Source organism: Schistocerca gregaria, chromosome X (assembly GCF_023897955.1).
Source record: "Schistocerca gregaria isolate iqSchGreg1 chromosome X, iqSchGreg1.2, whole genome shotgun sequence".
Classification (NCBI taxonomy): Eukaryota; Metazoa; Arthropoda; class Insecta; order Orthoptera; family Acrididae; genus Schistocerca; species Schistocerca gregaria.
Genome location: NC_064931.1, coordinates 756709757 through 756735734, shown reverse-complemented (window position 1 = coordinate 756735734; position 25978 = coordinate 756709757). Strand labels below are relative to the sequence as shown.

The following is a 25978-nucleotide window of genomic DNA, read 5'->3' as shown; positions in this document are numbered from 1 at the left end:
ACTGGACGTCTCTGTTGATAGTGCTGACACACTCGTCCACCTCGGGCATGGATGTGTGTGATGTCCTTAGGTTAGTTAGGTTTAAGTAGTTCTTAGTCTAGGGGACTGATGACCTCAGATGTTAAGCCCCACAGTGCTTAGAGCCATTTGAACCATTTAAACACTCGTCCACCATTTAGAATACTCAAAGGTATGTGCCCACTCGCTGCTTAACAGAAGATCACGAAGATCATCGAAGGACCACTAATGCGCAATTGCTTACACGTGACAAGACTGATCTTCACAGTTCTTGTTGAACACCGTCAAGGGTGATCAAACATGGGTTCCTCACATCGAATCGGAAACAAAATAGCCATTCATGCAGTGGCGCACACCACTTCTCCCTGAAGAAAGAGTTCAAAGCCGTATCCTCAGCCAGGAAAGTCATGGCGACGCTCTTCTAGGACTCTGAAGAGGTTACTCTGTTCGATGTCCTCCCTCATGATGCAACGATCAACTCGGAAGTGTATTGTGCTATTTTCAGGAAATTGAATAAACGACTTCAGTGTGTTCGTCGCCACAAAAATGCAAACGAACTTTTTCTTCTCCATGACAACGAAAGGCCTCACTCGAGTCTGCACACCCAAGAGGAGCTCACAAAACAGTCTTGGATTTTTCTTCCTCATCCACCCTACAGCCGGATTTCACTCCTTCCGATTTCCACGTTTGTGACCCAATGAAGGAGGTTTTCCACAGGAAGCAGTGTGTAGGTGATGGAGACGTTACTGATGCAGAAAGACGTTGGCTCCAACGTCGATCAATTGAATGGTACCATGCGGACATACAGTACCTGCCAGTAAGACGGCGTAAGGCCATCGCGTTGGATGGAGATTACGTTAAAAAAAACTTTTTATTTTATTTTTGCCAAGAGAGTGGGGGAATAATATGGTTTATTGGATCCCTGGATAATGCCAACCTGGTTTCAGAAAATGTGTTGCATTACTTATTGAATGCCCCTCGTAACTGACTGGAATGGTTCTGTACAAACACTCACTACGAATGTCGGTAACATTAAAAATTTTTTAGAAAAAGATTACCAAATGTTTTGTGAAATAATTTTTCTAAAAATAAGAAATAAAATAGATTAGAGAAATATTTGACTCACTTTTGAATGATGCTCTAAATCATGTACTGCAAATGAGGTACCTATTGAGAATTTAAAGTTCAATATTCAACTTAAAATTTTTAAATAGTATTAGAGGATATTTGTTTGGTGGATTATAAAGACTATGTAGCCAACTGTTGTGGAGTCTTGAGACACTATTGTTTTGTGAAGTCCTACGGTAATATATTTTACCAGTTGTGATCCTATCCCCATGTAAAGTCAAGCGGTTAAATATTTTAACAACAGAGTTAACACCGTTGTGCAAGTCATTAGACTTAGCAACTAAGATTCTCGTAGTTAGTGACGTTAGGAGACCACTGAATGAAATTCGGCAACCGTATCGAGCTGCTATCTGATCGAAAGTTAACATTTGATTCCATTTTTACGAATCTCTTTCGTATCTAACGTTACAGATTAAAGAAATATGTCACGGCAGAAATGAGTATTGTTACCAATATCCAACAGTCAAATGCACTGCCTGACAGAAAGAGTGAAGCACCAAGGAGGGACAAGGAAACGGAATGGAACTTCACGTGTTGCGAGGGCGTGTAATATTATTTCAGTGAATCCAATATAGAGTCAAATTTACAAAGAACTTGGAAGTACGAAGCCTACTTGTCAGTACGACGTTGCATCTCCTCTGTTCTGCATGTGTGCACTGATTCGGTTGGGCAGGGTGTTATAAAGCCGCTCTCCTGAAGCAAGCTAACCCGTAACTGTTATGACCAGTCCTTGATATACTCTATTCTAGCACTGGGACGGAGTTGACGTCCGAACTGATCCAACACTTGTTCTATCAGGGACAGATCTGTGGTTCTTGATGCAACATGACGCAATCAGTTGATAGAGACACGTGTCATGTGTGGATGAGCAACGCTCTGTTGCAAAATGGCACCAAGATTGCGTCGCACGAGAGATAACACATAAGGAAGCAGGATGTTTGTGAAATTCCGTTATGGCGTCAGAGTTCACGCAGTCACAACAGATGGCTGTCCACACCATGGCGGCAAGAGTAAAACAGCTGCGCCTCTCCAAAACATCCTCTCCCCAGGTCGCCGTCATATTCGCTGACAATGTCCATCTAAGGTGATACAGAACCGTGTTTCATCTCAAAGCACAATGCGACGCCGTTTATCAGCAGTCCAAGCTTCCCCGTCACGGCATCACTCCAAAGGCAGACGTTTGTGTTGTCGAGTTAGCAGTAGCCTCTGCATGGGACAGCCACTCCCTAGTGTGGCTGCTGATAGTCTCCGACCACTAGCGTGGGATGACTTAGAATGCTGCACCAAGTCCATTACTTTTTCTCGGATGGCAGACGCAGATGTGAAGTTGATACGAAGTGCTTGGTGGTGGTCAAAAGTGGTCGACCTGAATCTTGACGAGTATGCCTGCCCTCGCGTTCCCATGCTGTCCATCATTGGGCCGCTGTCACATTCGAACGCTCGACAAATCTGGATACTGCACGATTCGACCAGACGGCCAAATGCAGACCCAATATGATACCCCTTTCAAACAACGAGGGTTGGAACTTTAATAGTGGGAACTATTTATTTACATCTGGTACAAAATAGATACGTGTTTCATAGTTTTAATGACCTTCAAAGTAGTCACCAGCATTGTGTATAACCCGTTGTCAGCGATATGGAAGTCGTAGGATACTCTTAGAAGTGCCAGTTGTGTTCACAGTTAGAGCGGCGCGGTCTATTGCCGGACGATTTGTAGCAGTTCTGAAGCGAGTAACGTGACGTGTTTCCTTCAGTTTAGAAATCGAGTTGAACTCACGAGGGCTTAAGTCAGGGGAGTGTAGGTGGTATAGCACTTAGCAGCCCCATCAGTCAAACAAATCTGTAACAGCTTACGCTGTACATGCTTGAGCATTGTCCTGCAAAATGATGGTCAGGTCCTGCAAAAAGTGTCATCACTCTAAGCTGGTCGTAGGTTGTGTTCCAGAAACGAGCAGCATAGAGACAGAAGTGATGACACTTTCTGCAGGGACTGGTGAACATAGATGTTAAGTCCCATAGTGCTCAGAGCCATTTGAACTTCCTGCAGGACCTGACCATCATTTTGCAGGACAATGCTCAAGCACGTACAGTGCAAGCTGTTATTGATTTGTTTGACTGATGGGGCTGCTAAGTGTTATACCACCTACTGCACTCCCCTGACTTAAGCCCTCGTTAGTTCAACTAGATTTCTAAACTGAAGGAAACACTTCACGGCATTCGCTTCAGAACTGTTACAAATTCGTCGGGCCGCTCGAACTGTCAACACAACTGACACTGCTAAGAGTATCCTACGCCTTCCACATCGCTGGCAACGGGTTATACACAATGCTGGTCAATGCTTTGAAGGTCAGTAAAACTATGAAACACATATCTATTTTGTACGAGCTATAAATAAATAGTTCCCACTACTGAAGTTCCAACGTTCGTATGTCAGGTCATCATAACGCTGGCTCACTCAGTTACGTGAGCTTCACAGTGATCACTAGTCATCTGACGCTGTTCACGATCTTTATACCGGCTAAGTAACGTAGGACATACACAAGCACCAAAGAACATGGTATAAGCACGTCTATTCAAATACGGAGATATGTAAACAGGCAGAATACGGCGCTGAGGTCACAACGCCTATATTAATGGTTCAAATGGCTCTGAGCACTATGGGACTTAACAGCTGTGGTCATCAGTCCCATAGAACTTAGAACTACTTAAACCTAACTAACCTAAGGACATCACACATATCCATGCCCGAGGCAGGATTCGAACCTGCGACCGTAGCAGTCACACGGTTCCGGACTGCGCGCCTAGAACCGCAAGACCACCGCGGCCGGCGCCTATATTAAGCAAGTGTCTGGCGCAGTTGTTAGATTGGTTACTGCTTCCACAACGGCAAGATTTAAGTGAGTTTGAACGTGGTGTTATAGTCGGCGCACGAGCAATGGGACACAGTATCTCCGACGTAGTGATGAAGTGGGGATTTTCCCGTACGACTATTTCGAGAGTATACCATGAATACCAGGTATCCAGTAAAACATCAGATCTCCGACATCGCTGCGGCTGGAAAAAGATCCTGAAAGAACGGGACCAAAGACGACTAAAGAGAATCGTTAAACGTGACAGAAGTACAACCCTTCTGCAAATGGTGACAGCACAACACAAAGCTTTACGTCTCGCCTAGGCCCGTCAGTACCGACATTGGACTGATGACAACTGGAAACATATTGTCTAGTCGGACGAGTATCGTTTCAAATTGTATCGGGTGGATGGACGTGCACGGGTATGGAGACAACCTCATAAATCCATGGACCCTGCATGTGAACAGGGGACTGTAAAAGCTGTTGCGGGCTCTGTAGTGGTGTGGGGCGTGGGTAGTTGGAGTGATATGGGACCCCTGAGACGTCTAGATACGACTCTGACGTGTCACATATACATAAGCATCCTGTTTGATCAGCTGCATCCATTCATGTCCATTGTACGCTCCGACGGATTTGAGCAACTCCAGCAGGACTATGCAACACCCCACACGCCCAGAACTGCAGAGAGTGGCTCCAGGAACACTCTTCTGAGTTTAAACACTTCCGCTGGCCACCAAACTAGCCAGACATGAAGATTATTGAGCATATCTGGGATGCCTTGAAACGTGCTGTTCAGAAGAGATCTCCAGCCCCTGGTACTCTTACGGATTTATGGACAGCCCTGCAGAATTCATGGTGTCAGTTCCCTCCAGCACTACTTCAGACATTAGTCGAGTCCATGCCACGTCGTGTTGCAACACTGCTGCCTGCTCGCAGGGGCCCTACCTGATCTTAGACAGGTGTACCAGTTTCTTTGGCTAATCAGTGAAAAACCCCATTTATTTCGTGAACGGTTCCAGATATCGAAACGACGTTTTTGACAAATGATAGTACGTTAATGGGCACGTACTTTGATGTGTGATAACGAGTATTGTACCCTGTTTCAATCGAGATATAGAAGCGAGTATGATTTTTTAAAATGGAATGATTAACGTTTTAATAGCATCCGAAAACGATTGAAAAGACGAATACAGTGATTTTTGATACTTTTGGGTTGAAGCTCTTCGCAAAAGAGTCTGAAAAATGTACTGAAATTGGGAAGCAATGCGGCCAGAGTCGGCTATTGTGTTGTAAACACCGCCAAACAGAGCTCTCGTGCCAAACCGTAATTATACGAAGCAAGACAGTTCCAAGTTGCTAAAGAAAATCTCATTATCTATACGGCATGGTCACAAGATCAGCTATGACTTTTTTTATATGGAACTACGGAAAATGCTAGCTTCTGGCGGATCAGATGGGGTTTAGGAAAATAATTTCAAATGTGTGTAGGTTTCCAGGATTTTTGTGGAAACAACTACAGTTTCGTCGGACATTTTTCAATTTAAACCCTCCCCGTCGCCGATTACTTGCAAAGCCGAAACAAAAACGTTGGTCGTTCATACTTCATACTGACAAAGAGCCCAATACGGAAAAATTAACTACTCCTTCAACTTTCTTACATTAAAAATAATAATAACAATAGTAATAATATTAATACTTGATCTCTCTTTGCCTGGAGATACCTGAACGCTTCTTAAACGAAAAACACCTGCTGCCGAACAAATGTCTCTATAGATGCAACTCGAAATTATAATTAGAGGGAATACAATTTAAATAAACTAATCATTTTATTCACAATGATTGATGACATATCACGTACAAAATAAATACTTTTTTAACGAAACATAGGTTTACTCTAAGGATGTGTGCTGACTGTTAATCTCTATACAGCCGAGCGTCCTCTGGGCGTTTACATATTACCTAAACGGCTAATTCTCTCACACCAGAAGCAAACATGCCAAACGGCCTTTATCAGAGCCATCTTCAATGTAGTAAAGTTAATGCAGTAATGTATGCAATAATGTTTTAGTTTGCTTCTGACACGAAATAAATAAATAAAATAAACCCTTTACTTAAGCAAGTGCTCAAATTGTTTGCCATCGCCTGCAACGCGCATCTGGAATCGCCATTTGAGAGATGGGTGGACAGCTGGATGCTGTGACGATTCGACGGCACGTATTGACCGGCATAGTTGGGGCTTCATGAGTCCTCCTCATAAGAAAGATATCAAGAGGGGTCAAATCAGGCCACCTAGCCTGCCATTGTTCTAAAGCATTCCGTTCTATTCAACGGTCAGGAATCTTTTCATTCTGTATTTACGTTGCAACACGGGGAAAGTGAGCTTGGTAGACGCATTTTGGAAGCACATACACTGTCGCTTATCCGGTGGTACGTTTTCTAGAAGAATAGGCAGAATATTCGTAAGAAAGTGTGCATAAGTATTTCCATTTAACACCACTGAGATGAAATAAGATCCCACAATGGAATTTCCTACAATGTGACACCAGACGTTTATGCATCACACTCGTTGGTGTTGTACCTGACGAAGACAGCATGGATTGTAAGCTGCTCAGTAGTGCATGTTATGGAAATTTACATTGCCGTGGTTCGTAAGGGTAGCTTTTCGGTAAAGAGCACATTTTGGAAAAAACGGTAGTGTCGTCTCCCAGACGCTGCAAGACAATCCATCAAAATTCTATATGGTGTTCAAAATAACGTCCTCCAAGTACCTTAAGTACAAGGGGTCGAATTTATGTTGATGCAAAATGCGAAGGACACTCGTCCGGCTGGTCCCATGCATATTTATAAGCGCCATAGCCAGGACAGCTTCTTCATGTGCTCTTTCAGGCGCAGTCTTCGTCCTCGTCCTGTGTTTGATGTCGAAGCTGCCTGTTCGTACTAGTGACCTAATAATTCGGACAATTGCCGGCCGGTGTGGCCGAGCTGTTCTAGGCGCTTCAGTCTGGAACCGCGCAACCGCTACGGTCGTAGGTTCAAATCCTGCCTCGGGCACTGATGTGCGTGATGTCATTAGGTTAGTTAGGTTTAAGTAGTTCTAAGTTCTAGGGGACTGATGACCTCAGATGATAAGTCCCATAGTGCTCGGAGCCATTTCAAAAATGGTTCAAATGATTCTGAGCACTATGGGACTTAACATCTATGGTCATCAGTCCCCTAGAACTTAGAACTACTTAAACCTAACTAACCTAGGGACGTCACACAACACCCAGTCATCAGAGCCATTTGAACCATTTTTTGAATTCGGACAATTGCCTGAAGCGACAGACAGAGATGGCCAGGGTAGACTTCCCTATGCCGCCGTATCGTTTCGACATCATTTGTTTGACATTCGCCGTATAAAAATGGCATGTCTAACTTCTCATTGGTGTACATGTCTGGATGCAAAGCAGAAATTACTTGCTAGTAGGGGACCCAGTTCCTCCTAGTTCTATAGTGCAGACAAGTAAACAGGAGTGATACAGCGACAGCCTGGCATAAGCGTGTTTACAACGCAATAGCCAATTCCGGGCGACTTGTCTTTCAATTTTAGAATATTTCCCGGATTATTACGCGAAGAGTTTCAACCTCAAAATTAATCAGCATTATATCACTGTACTCATCCCTTTTCAAGTGCTTTCGGATGCCGTTAAAGCAGTATATAATTCCATTAGAAAAGAAATCATAGTTGCTTCAGTATCTCGATCGATGCAAGAGTTACTTTTTGTCACACATCAAAGTATGTGCCCCTGAGCGTACTATCATTTGCCGGAAACCTCGTTTCAACATCCGGAACCTTTCACAAAACACAAAGGGTGTTACCCTGTATATCCCACCATGTCTGGTAATAACACCAGTGTACTCTGTTGGCTTTCTACTTGTTACAGAGAGGTGCAAATCTAATCATTTACAAACCCGGCAATTGTGTGTACGTATGCAAAGTTGCAGTGACATCAACCAAGTCTTCTGACGGCTTGACTTTTTTGGACCGACAGTGTATTTCCTAGAACCCTTGAAAATTTTAATTTGAACACGGAAGCAAACACATGGCTGGCATTGCTAAGCAAAGTCAAGTATTAAAGTATTTAAAATCATAAATAAAGAACGACAGAAGCTGAAAGATACGATACTGACGCAGAAAAAGCCCTATGTAGAATTCGCTATGCGACTGGAATTTCTCTCTGATTTTTGGATCAAATTTTATTCTTTTTTATATTCACGTTTTTTATCGTGAAAGTGAGTACGTAAGAAAAAGGATGTCGATAGCACTTGTATGGGTGGCAATACAGTTTGCCTCACACGCATCCTCTCTCCTGATATTTATAGGATTATCTATTGAAAAATTTTTCAAACTGAAAAATTTTTGAAACTTTTCTGCACTTCAGACATAGATGTCAGAATTATTAGGTTGGTGCATAAGTTCGTGGAATTTTTGGCTTTCATGTTGGTATTCTGGTTGCTATGGGTTTATTTATCGATTGTCATTTTTTATTTGTTGTTCACTGTTGCTATTTGAATTTACATATTGTCATTTTATCATTTGGAAATAATGGGTGGAGCCGTGGACGCGATAAAATGGAGTGCCAAGTGGAGAAATTGTAACAACATATTCTTCTGTTTGAGTTCAATAGAAGGGTGAGTTCAACGAAGGCAGCCAGAAACACTTACGCCGTGTATGAGGATAATGCAATCGAACAGAGCACGACAAGAAATGGGCTACAACTGGTGGAACTAAGTATTCTCATGAGGATATTACGACCTCAAACAAGAGACGGTTAACATAAAAAATTTGTATACCCAGACAGTGAGAATCTCGGATACTATCATGAAAATAAGAACGATGGGACCAATTCTATTAGAATGGACCAAGGGAGACTGACATATCAGATATTATCGTTTCTTCTGAACAAGAGAACCAAAGTGCGCTGGATCCAAGATGTAGAAATGGATGTGGAAGAAATGGGAATAGGTCCTACAAGAAACAGATATGTACAAGACGCTGATTTCAAATAACAAATTCAGGATGTCATAAGTTTCCATGACAGAACTAGGGGCAGGGGAAAATCATCATGGACTGAAGAGCGAAGGCGGTTGAAAAGGATGAGAATGAAAGAATACTGGACGAATATAAAAGATCACAAGAAACTAACCTGACCCGAATCTGCGTGGTCTTCAAGTGGTCAAGAAAGAAACAAACTGGATATTTTTTTTTGTTTTTATTTCTCAATAAAATTATTTTCTTATATTCATAAGGTTCATTCTTTTATTACCTGCTATCCTTGTATGTGAACCCGCATACATTTGTAGTTATGTAGCTGATGCAAAACTTGCTTCAGCATTTTCCTTTGACGAATTTCAAGCAGTGGCTTAAATACCTCGATCGTCCGAAATGATCACATACGGCCATTGACGAGGCATGCGTGAACGATTTGCGTGTGAAAAGGTTTCCGTCCATATCTAGGCCGGAATTGGACACAGTTATTAAATGATGGTCGTCAAAGTTTATTCAGGAGACCTGTAAGCTCGACTGCTACCGCAGGCTGAAGCACTTCGTCGAGCTACTTCAGATCCTTCGTCTTCACGACACCTACTTGGCCAGCTTCGTGTGGCTACGAGGGAGGAGATGGAAAGCCGCCCCCTACAAGAAGCTGTTGGTCTCTGTACCACGACGGAGGCGCTGCAGGAAAAGGCGTGCGGAGCCCGCAAGGTCAGCGGCGTTGCGCAACGAGACAGCCTGCTGCAGACACCGAAGCTCGCCTTCTCCACGATTGCCCATCCACTCGCGTTCCTACAGACAACCAATCGTGTTTGCTCACCGTGAGTGACCAGCGCTGGTACACAAAGCGACCCAATCGCTGGAGTCAAAATTATATGAGGGATATTCAGAAAATTTTAATTATCACCTCGAAAAAATAAAATATAGTAACTGATTTTTTTTGCTGTTGCAGGGGCATATCTGTAGCCATGGTACACGCAGTAGCGTAGCACGCCGGTAGAGGTGCTAAAACAAAATGGCACAATCCATTGGTACAGAGAAATCTTCTTCTTTCCGGCTTTAGGCCGTGTCTTCGCAGGTTCGGCTTGTTAATCAGAATTTGGCAGTGTTAGTAGTAGCCCTTGTTAATCCCCGTCCGAACAGGCCTCGACTGACCGCCGTGTCATCCTCATTACATAGGAGTCACGGGAGGCGAAAGTGGGGGGGGGGGGAGGGGGCATGCTGTTATCACTTTACGTGACTGTAGCCGCTACGTTTCAAGCAAGTAGCTCCTCAACTGGCCTCACAAGGACTGACTTCACTCCGCTTGCCAACAGCGCTCGCCGGACCCGAACGGTCACCTATCCAAGTTCTAGCCAAGCCCGACAGTGTTTTACTTTGGTGATCTGACGGGAGCCGGTATCACTACTGCTGCAAGGCCGCTGGCGCTTGAACACATATATGTTTCAGATTTGAATAAATAGACACGCCTAAAACACATCGAGAAAAAGACGCAGCATATCTGACAGAATACGAACATGGAATGGAGTTGTTGTTTAAAGATTACAGCAGCACCAACGGTTCGTTTTGAGCACTATGGGATTCAACATCTGAGGTCATCAGTCCCCTAGAACTTAGAACTACTTAAACCTAACTAACCTAAGGACATCACACACATCCATGCCCAAGGCAGGATTCGAACCGTAGCGGTCGCGAGGTTCTAGACTGAAGCGCCCAGAGCCGCTCTGCCACACCGGCCGGCGCAGCGCCAAAAGTTTGGCCACCTCGAACAAGAGCGCCCTCTATGTGGACAAATAGTCAAGCTAAATGGGGAGAGGAATTCCACCTTTTTCTGTTCTGTAAAACAGAAAAAAGGGTCTTGCATAAGGCGGAATTGCTCTTCCCATTTCGTAGCAAGCAAGGACATAACAAGAAGAACTGCAACACCACAAGAAGATCAGTCAAGCTAAAGTTCATTTTTGTAAAAATATCAAGATAGCTGTATGTCATTACATCGAAATTGGTACTTATAGATGTAACATACACAGTTAATATTAGAAGTTACCAAATAATTTCTTACGTCTATATTTAATACAAATAGATACATAAGTGGTGGTGGTGGTGGCTTGGCTTTGGCTTCGAGCACCATGAGACTCAACTGCTGTGGTCATCAGTCCCCTAGAACTTAGAACTACTTAAACCTAACTAACCTACGGTCATCACACACATCCATGCCCGAGGCAGGATTCGAACCTGCGACCGTAGCAGTCGCACGGTTCCGGACTGCGCGCCTAGAACCGCGAGACCACCGCGGCCATGTGGTGGTGGTGGTGGTGGTGGTGGTGGTGGTGGTTAGTGTTTAACGTCTCGTCGACAACGAGGTCATTAGAGACGAAGCGCAAGCTCGGGTTAGGGAAGGATTGGGAAGGAAATCGGCCGTGCCCTTTCAAAGGAACCATCCCGGCATTTGCCTGAAACGATTTAGGGAAATCACGGAAAACCTAAATCAGGATGGCTGGAGACGGGATTGAACCGTCGTCCTCCCGAATGGGAGTCCAGTGTGCTAACCACTGCGCCACCTCGCTCGGTAGATACATAAGTACGCCAATAAATCGAAAAACTAGTTACAGAAATGTAGGTGCGAGCTATGAATGGCGAGAGGATACACATTGCATGTGTTTTTATGCATTCATGTGCAATATGTATCCTCTTGTCAGCCGGACGGAGTGACCGAGCGGTTCTAGGCGCTAAAGTCTGAAACCGCGCGGCCGCTACGGTCGCAGGTTCGAATCCTGCCTCGGGCATGGATGTGTGTGATGTCCTTAGGTTAGTTAGGTATAAGTAGTTCCAAGTTCTAGGGGACTGATGACCTCAATAGTTAAGTCCCATAGTGCTCAGAGCCATTTGAACCATTTATCCTCTTGTCATTCATAGATGGCACTTCCCACATTTCTGTAATTGAGTTTTCGTCAATGGGCTATGGCAGTAGACGACCCATGCGAGTGCCACTGCTAAGAGCACGACATAGCCTGCAGTGCCTCGCCTAGGCTTGTTGGACCCCAGACGACTGGAAAACTGTGGCCTGGATAGATGAGTCCCCGATCTCAGTTGGCAAGAGCTCATGGTAGGGTTCGAGTGTGGCGCAGACTCCAGGAAGCCATGGTCAGAAGCCGTCAACAAGGCTCTGTACAAGCTGGTGGTGGCTACATAATGGTGTGGACTTTGTTTACGTGGAATAGGCTGGGTACCCTGGTCCAACTGAACCGATCATTGACTGGAAATGTTTCTGTTCGGCTGCTTGAAGACCATCAGCAACCATTCGTGGACTTCTTGTTCCCAAAGGACGATGTCATGTCACCGGGCCACAACTGTTCATCTACATGTACGTCTACATGGATACTCTGCAAATCAGACTTAAATGCTTCGCAGAGGAGTCATAGAACCACCTTCACAATAATTCTCTGTTATTCCAATCTCGAAGAGAACGCTGAAAACAAGGATACCTATATATTTCCGTGTGAGCTCTGATTGTCCTTATTTTATTATGTTGATCATTTCTCCCTATGTAGGTCGGCGTCAACAAAATATTTTCTCATTCAGAGGAGAAAGTTGGTGATTGGAATTTCGTGAGAAGATTCCGCCGCAACGAAAAAGGCGTTTGTTTTAATGATGTCCACGCCAAATCCTGTATTATGTCCGTGACACTCTCTCCCCTGTGTCGAGATAATACAAAACGTGTCCACGACTTGTTTGAAGAACAATCTGGGCAATTCGAGCGAACGATCTGGCCACCCAGATCGCCTGACATGGACCCCACAGAACATTTGTGGGACATAATCGACAGGTCAGTTAGTACACAACATCCAGCACCGACAACACTTTCGCAGTTATAGACGGCTATAAAGTCAGCATGACTCAATATTTCTGCAGGGAAGGACTTCTAACGGCTTGTTATGTCCATGCCACGTCGGGCTGCTGCATTAAGCCACGCAACAGGAGGTCCGACACGATATTAGAAGGTATCGAATGACTGTCATCTCCAGTACATCTATATTTGTTTTAACCTGTTTTTTTATAAATTATTTATAACTTCTAATATTAACAGTGTATGTTATGTTTATATGTACCAATTTCGATGTAACGGCAAGCAACATATTTTGATATTTTTTCAAAACTAAACATTAGCTTGACTATTTGCCCACAAAGAGGTCGAGGTGGCCAAACCGTTGGTGCTGACGTAGTCTGCAAACAATAACTCCAGTTCATGTTAGTATTCTGTCAGATACGCTGATTCTTTTTCTCAGCATGTTTATAAGTGTCTGTGTATTCAAATCTGAAAGATACATGTGTTTCAGCACAAGTCTGATGCGGCCACAATGGGTGACGTATGGTACATATTTTTGTCATTTGTATTTTTACTGCGTTATACTGTTTTGTATATGCTTGTATCTGGTATGATTGTATCTGATTTGTTTCTGTTACCTCTAGCACTGATGACGGCTATTCTATAGTCGAAATCGATCTGCAATAAATTCAAATTATTCGCGACTGATCGCCGCATTCTTCCATTTGTATATCCAACGGTCGCTGCAAATGGGAGTCCTATGGACTCAAATATAAATAAAAGCTGCGTTATACTGTTTTGTATATGCTTGTATCTGGTATGATTGTATCTGATTTGTTTCTGTTACCTCTAGCACTGATGACGGCTATTCTATAGTCGAAATCGATCTGCAATAAATTCAAATTATTCGCGACTGATCGCCGCATTCTTCCATTTGTATATCCAACGGTCGCTGCAAATGGGAGTCCTATGGACTCAAATATAAATAAAAGCTGTGGAAAACACTTGGATTCATCGTCGCCAACAAAGGGAAAGATCTAACCATCATCGAGCAAGATGATGCTGAGTGCTTTCTGCGACTGCCATGGTGTGGTGCTAACACGGAGCTGTCCAAGGGCGTCTTTTTTTTTGCTCCACCACACCACCACTGTTCCTTCTGCATGGGATACAATCACAAGTGCTTCTTATTTGGGCCAAAAGATTTTCCGCACTCCCCTGCATTCTCCTGACAGGGCGTTAAGGACTTATTATTTTTACCTCGGAGGGAAAAAGCATTGGACGCCAGGCGTTTCCAGAATGACAAGGTGTTTGGAGCCGGAACGTCGTCTGAACAGCCAAAATGTGCACTTCTACAACGAAGTGAAGGTCTTCGCCAAGTCGTGAAATACACCGTCACAAAGTTTCTAGGTCGCAGTTTTGTTCTGTAACTAACAACTGCCCGTCGCATTGACGTTGATGAATCTAACTTGCAAAACAATAACAGTCGTCTGTGATGTATCCTCGCTGAAGTTTATCAATATTTATTATAAATCTCGTAAGGAGATATACACATATTTTAATTGTCTGCCTGTGTACAGTGGAAATGTTTTCAGTTTCTATACTTATCCAGCAGTTTGTGATATTGACTTTGTGAAAAAGGTTGTGATATAGCCGTCTAAGCACAGCAGCGCTCTCATTTACTTCCGAACTCCAATTTGTGTAGTTCGTAACGTCAGCTTTGCGCCACCTCCAGCCTTACAGTATGTACGACGAAGTTTATTTGTGGCTGTCTCCCTGCAGTCGTCAGTTTCCGGTTGCTTGTGTTAGTACCTTCTTTGTTGTTATTGCGTAGTTCTAATAGTGGGAGGTCGAGAGTGACTGCTTATTGTGTGCTGATGGAATGGGTACTGACCGCTGTCCGAAAACAGCTGGGTGCTGGTTTTGCCACGGTCACACAGTTGCCCCGGTCGGCACAAATGTTGGGGCACTTGGGGCGATAGCTGTGACGTCTCTGATGCCTCTAGAATTTGCTTGAAGCCCTGCGCCTTCTAATATCAGTCACCTGACCGGTTTGTTTTCTCTACAGGGTGGAATAGGAATTTGGATACTGCCACACAACTGTTCATTTACGCCTTGGTAACAGATACGAGATGCTGCCCATTGTTGAGAGCGTATTTGAGGCAGCCCGATATACTTTGTTTACCTCGACTGTGGCCGATTTCCCTGCAAGGTCTATACAAGCAAATAGGGTGGATGCTGTTGATTGGGAGCTCCAGCGTCAGGCTGGTGAAGGAGACCGTCAGGGAATCCTAGGTTGAAGTTTATGTGCATCAGTATGTTTCTACATCTACATCTACATGGATACTTTGCAAACCAGATTTAAGTGTCTGGCAGAGGGTTCATCGAACCACCTTCACATTTCTCTATTATTCCAATCAACGAAAAACGCCTTTCGTTTAATGATGTCCAGCCCAAATCCTGTATCATTTCTGTGACACTCTCTCCCATATTTCGCGATAATACAAAACGTGCTGCCCTTATTTAAACTTGTTTGATGTACTCCGTCAGACCTATCTGGTAAGGATCCCACACATCGCAGCAGTACTCTAAAAGATGACGGACAAGCATATTGTAGGCAGTCTCTTTAGTAGATCTGTTACATTTTCCAAGTGTGCTGTCAATAGAACGCAGTATTTGGTTAGCCTTCCCCACAAGATTTTCTAGGTGTTCCTCCCAATTTAAGTTGTTCGTAATTCTAATACCTAGGTATTTAGTTGAATTTACGGTTTTTGATTAGACTGATTTATCGTGTAACCGAAGTTTAACGAATTCCTTTTAGCACTCATGTGGACGACCTCACATTTTTCGTTATTTAGGGTCAACTGCCAATTTTCGCACCATTCTGATATCTTTTCTAAATCGTTTTGCAATTTTTGGTCTTCTGATGACTTTATCAGTCGATAAACGTCAGTGTCATCTGCAAATAACCGAAGTCGGCTGCTCAAATGGTCTCCCAAATCGTTTATATTGATAAGAAACAGCAAAGGGCCTATAACACTACCTCGGGGAACGCCAGAAATCATTTCTGTTTTACTCGATGACTTTCCGTCAATTATTACGAACTGTCACCTCTCTGACAGGAAATCACAAATCTAGTCACATAACTGAGACGATATTCCATAAGCACGCAATTTCACTTGTCAGCTGAAATCGGGACTCATGTCACCATTCCACTATTTTCCAGGCGTCTAGAGTTCAACCGACAAGGTTACGAGCCCAGGAGAGTAGCTGCAGGCCCTCTCGTTGGTCGTCTGCTCCTATAGCCTATTAACGACCAATTTCGCTGCACTGTCCTAAAGGATACGTTCGTCGTACACCCCACACTAATTTCTGCGATTATTTCATTCCATGTCGCATCCCTGTTAGCGCTGACGACGCTACGCAAATATCGCTGCTCTCGGTCGTTAAAGACCGTCGGCCCCTGCGCTGTTCGTGGTGAGAGCCAATGTCTGAAATTTGGTGTTCTCGGCTCATTCTCGACGCTGTAGATGTAGGAATACTGAAATGGAATGACGTATGCGTGTTGCGAGTGCAAAGATGAGCAGGTGCTCACAGCCAGTAAACGCCTGCTTACATCCAACTATGGCCGCGGCTGAATGACAAGCAGCGCCCGGCGCGCCCACGCCGCCACGTGGAGATGCTACCTGCCAACTCCTGCTCGCAGTCACCTGTGCTACTGACAGGAAAATAACACGCACTACGGCACTCCTCTCATTGTCCACCTACCACTGCACAATTTCACTCGACTAACAATAACTAACCCGGGAGACTGATCCTCAGAGTTTTCCTTAATAACCTGTTGGCCATTTTAACTCCAACACCGTGAAGGCGGCATCGAGCATGGAGTGTACTAAAAACTTGGATATGCGAATAATAAACTTTTCTGCACAACCTCACTTAATAGGTAGGAGTAACGTTGTCAATTTCTTTTTCTTCTTCAGCCAATCTCAGCCCACTGCTGTATATAGGCCTCATCCCTATATTTCAGTTGATTTGGATCCTGAGCCACCTGATACCAACGTGTTCCAGCCACCAGCTTCGCGCCATCAAGCCATCTCTTTAGGGGTCTTCCAATGTCTCCCTTGTGGTCCCACTGTCTCCAGTGAACAATTCGAGGGGCCCTCCTGCTGTGATCTTGTTGAGCTACATACCCGACCCACTGCTGCTTTAGGCTTGCAGTTCTCACGATGACTCCTAGCATACATCGCTCCATGGTTCACTGTGTGAGCTTCAGTTTACGAGCGCTTGCCTTAGTCAGAGTCATAGTTTCCAGGCCGTAGGTTATAGCTGGTAGTATGCGCATATTATAGAACTTAACCTCCAAATTGTTTGGACACTCTTATTGGGCATGATAAATCTTAGTTCCTGGAACGCTGCCCAGTTCAGTCCTATTATGCGAGGAATTTCTGCATTTTGATTGTTTTTCCCTAGGACAAAACCTTTTTGAGTCTTTTGCTGACAACGTCTCCCATTTAGGTATTATACACTACTGGCCATTTAAATTGCTACACCAAGAGGAAATGCAGATGATAAACGGGTATTCATTGGACAAATATATTATACTAGAACTGACATATGATTACATTTTCACGCAATTTCAGTGCATAGATCCTGAGAAATGAGTACCCAGAACAACCACCTCTGGCCGTAATAACGGCCTTGATACGGCTGGGGATTGAGTCAAACAGAGCTTGGATGGCGTGTACAGCTTCAACACAATACCACAGTTCATCACGAGTTGTGACTCGCGTATTGTGACGAGCCAGTTGCTCAGCCACCATTGACCAGACGATTTCAATTGGTGAGAGATCTGGAGAATGTGCTGGTCAGGGCAGCAGTCGAACATTTTCTGTACACAGAGAGGCCTGTACAGGATCTGCAACAAGCGGTCTTGCATTATCCTGCTGAAATGTAGGATTTCTGAGGGATCGAATCAAAGGTAGAGCCACGGGTCGTAACACATCTGAAATGTAACGTCCACTGTTCAAGGTGCAGTCAATGCGAACAAGAGGTGAGCAAGACGTGTAACCAATGGCACCCCATACCATCACGCTTCCAACGTGCATTCACCGCGATGTCGCCAAACACGGATGCTACCATCATTATGATGTAAACAGAACCTGGATTCATCCGAAAAAATGAAGTTTTGCCATTTGTGCACCCAGGTTCGTACTTGAGTACACCATTTCAGGCGCTCCTGTCTGTGATGCAGCGTCAAGGGTAACCGCAGCCATGGTCTCCGAGCTGATAGTCCATGCTGCTGCAAACGTCGTCGAACTGTTCGTGCAGATGGCTGTTGTCTTGCAAACGTCCCCATCTGTTGACTCAGGGATCGAGACGTGGCTGAACGATCCGTTACAGCCATGCGGATAAGATGCCTGTCATCTCGACTGCTAGTGATACGAGGCCGTTGGGATCCAGCACGGTGTTACATATTACCCTCCTGAACCCACCGATTCCATATTCTGCTAACAGTCATTGGATCTCGCCAAACGTGAGCAGCAATGTCGCGATACGATAAACCGCAATCACGATAGGCTACAATCCGACCTTTATCAAAGTCGAAAACGTGATGGTACGCATGTCTCCTCCTTACACGAGGCATAACAACAACGTTTCACCAGGCAACGCCGGTCAACTGCTGTTTGTGTATGAGAAATTTGTTAGAAACTTTCCTCGTGTCAGCACGTTGTAGCTGTCGCCACCGGTGCCAACCTTGTGTGAATGCTCGGAAAAGCTAATCATTTGCATATCACAGCATCTTCTTCCCGTCGGTTAAATTTCGCGTCTGTAGCAGGTCGTCTTCGTGGTGTAGCAATTTTAATGGCCAGTAGTGGATAAACATTTATGTACCAATTACATCAAAGAAATACGTAGCCTACGTCCATCCGAACGGATATGAGAGTATCATGTAAAGATTTCAACTAAACTGTTCAAGAGCTTTTCGACGTTTTTGGCAGCAATAAACTACAAACTCTCTTTATACAATAGTATAGATTTTCGTACTAAGCTAAATATGTACAACAAGTAAGATTTCTTTATTTGCTATCGTTCCTGGTGCTGAAATTTTAATGGCCGGCAGTGTATAAATTGCACATTATTGTTATATTATTTCAATAATAGCCAAGGAAAGTTTAATATTCTGCTTCGCCTGCGATATGACTCACACAGTGATGGTGTGTGGTGCGTCGCATTGTGACGGCTGCAGCTCTAGAGGTTGCAGCAAACATTCCACATGGGAGATGGTCGTTGGTCTGCTACAGGAAATCAGTACTCTGCCCGATGGTTCTGTCGCCAGTTGGTATCTGGTCGTTCAAATCTCTGTACGCCAATCATCAAATACAAAAGTTCACACCGCTTTCTGGACGTGGACTTTGCCTTTGAAACTCTGATAGAGTGTGTTGCTGTTTAAGACGTTTCTAGCTTTGTTCATCAGTACTGATTTAATCTCACATCACTTGCAGTCGCCATGTTCGCTCTCTACTGTGTTTGCAGCCGTCGACTTAGTGTCGAGTTTTCTTTTCACGGGCTCTTTGGTTTGCGGTACTGACCTGTCTAGTTTATGTGTGTTGATTATTTCGTAACAGTGTTTTGAAAAAATTAAGTGAAGTCAACAGTATTGGCCAAATAGAACATGTTGTGATAACGTACTCTGTCTATATTCCTGCAAACTGATGCACCTAATCTCCTTATTGATTATTAATTTGCAAATTCCACACTCATGCGCAATTACTTTATAATTAATATGTGTGTATAGCTAAATCCCATCACTTCATTTAGTTCCTTAACAAATCCCACCACTAAAATATTAAATGTGTGTCTCTGGTGACCAATATATGGAGTATCAGTGGATAAGATTCAAGACTATGAGAGGTGGCTGTAGTTTTAATACGGAGGTGGCGCTACAGACTTACGCTGTACATTGCTTTGAAGCCGGCGCCACCATTTTAGTAGCCCCTAAACATTAGCAGTCTACTATTTACAATTTCGTCTTGTTCTTAATATCTGTCGAGTCCACATAACAATTGTTCCAAATAGTAAATATTACAATATTTTCGTGAATGAAACAGCGTCAGGAAGGCATTTTTCTGGTCTTAAAGGCGTATTTGATCCACTAATATTACGCATTTAGCCTCCTTAATGTAACTTTGTTTTTGTTATACGTTTCGAATAATGAAGAAGAGAATTATGTGGCATAAAAACGATGCTTTGGTAAGCCAGTATTTTCCTTAATACGGAATGACGAAACTGATGTTCCGTCTATGTCCTCTTCCCGAAAAGGCTGGGAACATAGTTTGCTCTATCTGGACGGTGTGCAATATTTCCTTCTCATAGCGTTCAACCAAAGCGCTCTTCGAGTTTTACTGACGGGGAATAAAAAGTTAAATTACAGAAATGAAAACACTATACACTCCCATCAGAAGCTAATGTTTGGCCATACTAACACGGTGGATGTCGGCTTCAAGTTTTTGACATCATAACAACTCCCCTTATTGTAACTCCATGAATCTTCGTTATGTTTACATCTTTGCCACTATGACATTAATTCTCGTTTGCTAACTCAACAAAAGAGTCTTGCACCTGAACACATGCGTGGGGTGGACCTCTGTGGCAGCTTGGGTTAGGTTCGTAATAGCTGACATCAGAGGTTTTCGGCCAAGTTAACGTGCAGGTAGAACTTTGACGGACGGACACACACACACACACACACACACACACACACACACACACACACACGCACACAAGTGCTTCCTGGATAGTGTTTGGAGCAGTAATATTTCGCAGTAAGATTGGGGCAAAACAGTGACATTTGAGAGTCATGATTTGAAAATCATTGGTTTGGTAGCGGTTTCACAGCAGCCACATGAACCTTAGCATTAAGTTGGATAACTCCATTTGGGCGCGTAGCTTGGTTTCATACGAAAGCTTGTTATGGTAATTCTTACGTGTGGTCATGAGACTTCCATTCTGAGCATCCACTGTTTTATTGATATTGTTTCCGTGTTCCATGCTTTCCTCCATGTAACTGTAGTTGATAACGTTTTTTTGAAACAGGTATGCACTTGAAACTTAAGATGTAAGTGGAATTCTTTAACCCTGTATCTATTTTCCTGGTTTCTATACAATTGTTACATCGAAGTAGCCTATATGTTTTTGTCACATTGCCTCACGATTTACATTTCCCATTTCCTACCGAAAATCCATTTTGTGCAGATAAGCGCACTCTCGTTTCACGGCAGTGTGATTTATTTGAAGTGAAGATGCAGATGATTACATTTCAGGCATAACTGCAGAGAAGAGCAGAATAACATTTTTATGTCATAGTCTCGAGGAGCAGTTTTCTTTTGTATGTTTTTAGGGCAACAGAACATCTTTTAAATTCTTCGTAAGTTACAAGGTGGAGTCGTTGACTGTTATGTTGAAAGGCAAGGTCATAGCATTACAAAGTTTCACACTGATAAGTTTCAGATTTCACAGATTACAGTTTCACGTGATACAATCATTAATTGTTGAAAGGCTGATTTAGCGCAGAAAGCTTCTCGTTTAAAACTTCAGTATTATCTTACAAATTTTCAACTATTTTACAATGAGTTTTTTATGTTAAGTGCCGAGCAAGGTTGTGAGGGATGGGAAATATCCGCCGTGTTCGAAAGTTGCTACGAAAACAGAGATACCTTTAACACAGGTATAAGCGAAGTCAGAGCCTTCTTGGGAAATAACAACTGGACGGAGACAACAGAAACATAAGGAGAGCGACGCGGAAAGCGTTCAATGGATTCGATCATAAAATTCTGTCTACGAATCTAGTTAAAGCTCCTAACCAGATTTTGTCTTACATTAAGTCCGTAAATATATCAGAATTATCTATACAGTACCTCAGTGATGCTACTAGCACAGAAACTGTGAATAACAGGTGAGGCCGAAAACATGAACTCGGTCTTATGAATCTGTTTCGCTGAGAAAATTATTCGGAAAGCAAGGAACGATCAGTCGCGAAATGGAAAATACAGTGAAAATCTGATGTTGTTTTGCACAGATGCGTTGGGCACTGTGTCTGGCACGCGCATCGATCACATCACGCCGCTCTTTTCAGTTCTGAGATCACAGTGAGAACGTAAAGATGGCTAGAAATTAGCCTCTCCCTCCAAGTATGAGGGCCTGGCGAAAGATTTCCCCTGAAGCTATGCAATCCACATACCATAACTGTCATGCGGTTCGTTCTACACGACAATTCTCGGCCGCACTCTGCAGGGGCAATGAAGATGCTCCTGCAGCGTTTTCGATGGGAAGTGTTTGATCTCACACAATACAGCCCGTAATTGGCTACCCCTGAGTTTCATCTCTGCTCAAATGAACCGCTGGCTATGAAGACAATATTTTGACACAGACAATGAGATGCAGTCCAGAGTAGCAAATTCTCGAAAAGCACTGGCGGCTTTCTTCTCTAATGATTCTCTAACGAGGGAATTGAAAAGTTGCAAATAAAACAGTTTTGATTTTCACTGTGGTTTCCATTTCGCGACCTATCGTTCCTTACTTTCAGAGTAGACTTCGTATGATCTGTCTTGGCCTCTATTAGTAGGCCATCTACAGATAAAGCACCCACCAACTGACGATGATGGCTCTTGAAATAGCTGTGCTGATATTGCAATTTTGGGACTGTCTATTACTAATTTTAATCCTCTTTCAGTCATCGCACGAACGCCGAAATAGATGCTGAGGTAAGTAGTAATGGAATGAACATTGTTGGACATATCTGGGATGCCTTGCAGCGTGCTGTTCAGAAGAGATTTCCACCTCCTCGTGCTCTTACGGATTTATTGACAGCTCTGCAGGATTCATGGTGTCACTTCCCTCCAGCACTACTTCAGACATTAGTCGAGTCCATGCCACGTCGTGTTGGGGCAGTTCTACGTGCTTGCGGAGGCTCTGCACAATATTGGGCAGGTGTATCAGTTTCTTTGGCTCTTCTGTGTAACTTGCTTTCAGACACTTATTGTCTTGCAAATAGTTGTTAGTAGTCTCATCAACAAACTTGGTTACTTAAGCATATTGAAACTTAATAAATGTGAACGGTGTCAGTCATTATATAAGGCCCTTACTTTACTTGTGTAACTGGTCCGAACTGACTGAAATACTAGCGCATTCTATCTTCATAAAAGCCATCTATTACATGGCTGAGGAACATAAAAGCTATCCCGGCTGTTGGATTATTTATTTCTTTCGGTTTTTTTCATTTATTGGTCTAAGATGCACTTGACTAGATTTGTGTGCTCGCTTTGGCGTTTTTACTCTCTATTTCCTCACTGCCATAACACAGCTGACTAAGGTAGTGCACAGTCAAAACTGCGTTAGAGATATTGCTGTAGACTAACTTAATCAGTCGTTTTTTGTAAAGTGTTTATCTTCCTAAGAAAGAACCAAGCGACCTTACTAAGGATGTAAGTATTCTGCACCACGTCGAACAGACGGAACTCCCCAATAATGACTCTTTTATGGTACTTTTAAAAACTTATGGTGATTTTTCTTGGGTTGCAAGTCAGTTTGGTTCCACTCTAATAAAAGCGAACTATGCGAGATTTGAGCTCATTACGATAAAGGCAAAGGTGGGCCTGAGCCATCAAAATTGAAAGATCCACAAAAAATAAAAACAAATTCTTAAAATACTACATCTGCGTGATAAATTCATTTATTACCTAATATTGTTATGTTGTTTACTTCAATTTGCTTAACTGCATACCTTATCATTCCACAGGTCACACTTATCGAGCGACGTAAGTGTTCAGTGACCCCAAGACAGGTGAGAAAACGACAGAAAGAGTAGGGATGGCCCGTACCTTTTTTAGAACCCAAATTGTCTCTCCCCATAGTCTTTTACTCTCTAGGGATGGTAGCATACGTCGTCTTCAGTTCGTTTACAGGAGACAATACACTTTATCGGGTGTTAGTCGCATGAAATGCCTGATCGTAAACGCCATATGTCCAATATTAACGATTTTATTTTACAGTTTAGTTGTGTTTAAGTTAACTGTGGATCTAAGTGGCAGACTATCTGTCGTGGAAGAGATGGTTTTCTTGCGGACGAAGTACGAACTGTGAAACCGGATCTGAGAAACTACGTACCAAAATCAGAAACTTTGTATAAATAATGGACGTAATTAGAAAAAATATAATTGAAGATAGTCGAAGGTTCATAAACGAAACAAAACTTATTTTCAGAAAATTTAAGGAAATTGCGTATCCTAATGCTTTGAAGATCATTACTACTGAAGAATATACGCAGTTTTTGATCAATCAATCCTTGAAAGGGGGGCTATGGGTCAAGCACGGAATCGATCAGGAGTTATTTGGGAAACTGATCCAGCAAGATCGCCGGATCTCTCCCCAGTTGAGAACTTTTAGGGCATTGTGTACAGGTCCCTCCAACCAGCTCGGGATCCGAAGATCTAAAGCGCCAATTTGACAGAATTTCGCACGATATCTCTCAGGAGGACATTCAACCACTCTATAAATCAATATCTAGCCGAATAACTGCTTACATAAGGGCGAGAAGTGGACCAACGCTCAGTTTGTGAATCTTTTTCTCCTGAATAAATCATCCAATTTTTCTAAAACTGTAACTATTTGTTTACCTGTACACATACGTCTCATCTACCGGTCTCTATCCTGTGCAGGTGCGTCTTTCTTTCTCTTTCGAGTGTATGTTGTGTGAGAGTGAGGCAGTGGCTTACATTGTGCCAGACGACGGCGGACGGCTGGCAGGAGTCGCAGTATGGTTTGATGATCTCGCCGGGCGCGCTGGGCAGCGTGACGGGGATGCTGTAGCTGAAGCACGTGCCCACGCACACGTTGTTGTCGATCTCCACAGACGTGCAGTCCGGGTGCGCCACCACCTGCTTGATGGGCGTGATGTTGCACCACGAGTACTTGTCTGGGTACAGCACGATGTTGTGCACCTGAAATCAGGCAAGTCTCAGCTTAGAAAGGTCTTATAATTGGGCCTACCTTGGTTTATTGGGATACGGTTATTCCAGTCATATAATGTTGTACATGGAAACTACAATGCTGTGAATTATGACATGAATTCAACTTGACAATATATATGGTTTTCTGATCATGTGCTGTGTGTGCGGTCAATCACTGCAACGACTGAGAAATACGTTTCCCATTGGCTGTTGTGTGAATGTGTGTGAAATGTTATGGGGCTTAACTGCTAAGGTCATCAGTCCCTAAGCTTACACACTACTTAACCTAAATTATCCTAAGGACAAACACACACACCCATGCCCGAGGGAGGACTCGAACCTCCGCAAGGAGCAGTTCATGACTGCAGCGCCCTAGACCGCTCGGCTAATCCCGCGCGGCCCCATTGGCTGTTCAGTGCACGCTCTTATAAGGAGGTGTTGCATTTTGTGGCCTCTCATTAGTTAGTTTTGAGAACAAGCACTCCAGAACGGACTGACAGAAAGGGGTACCGTCAGTCTGAAGGTTAATATGCACTGAGAGAGACGTACATAGTGCTGTAGTGTGTTTTATTCTACCACTTGGTTATAATTAAACTTTCCCTACTTGAGAGGCCCCCATGAAAAACGAGTGAACGTAAGACACTGAAACTTTGCGGAGACATTTGTGAGTAATGTGCAAGAGAAATTACGAATAAACCATTGAAAAAAATACATTTTAAACTCAAAATTAGAAGGTGACATTTGTTAATTGCGTGCCATGCTTACGTTTCTGGTTACAAACGTTGCTCAGTAGGACGACTATCAGCATCCACGACATCCTGCAACCTCGCTAGAGGCTGCTCTACTGCCTCCTGAAAGATTTCAAGTGAGATGTTGGCTAGCTCTCTCAATATGCTCGTCTTCAACCTCCAACGTGTGCTAGTGTCCCATACATAAAAACCATCTTTCAGGTATCCCCTAGGCCAAAAATCACACGGCTTCCAATCCAGTGATCTTGGTGGCCACGCAGTTTGGAACGGTCGGCCAGTAATCCGGTTTCCTCCAAATGTTTTACGGATTAAACGAGTGACATCATGAGCAATGTGAGGTGGAACACCATTGTACATCAAAACAATTA

General features: G+C 43.5%; 1 protein-coding gene across 2 annotated transcripts in view; it reads right to left on the bottom strand.

Annotated features, from left to right (window-relative positions):
- LOC126298724 (uncharacterized) overlaps positions 1 to 25978 on the bottom strand; it is a 347448-nt gene that overhangs the window by 41488 nt on the left and 279982 nt on the right. For both annotated transcript variants that reach the window (XM_049990153.1, XM_049990154.1), the window contains exon 3: positions 24628 to 24852. In XM_049990153.1, coding sequence (XP_049846110.1) covers positions 24628 to 24852 — 225 coding nt within the window. The remainder of the gene's footprint in view (positions 1 to 24627; positions 24853 to 25978) is intronic.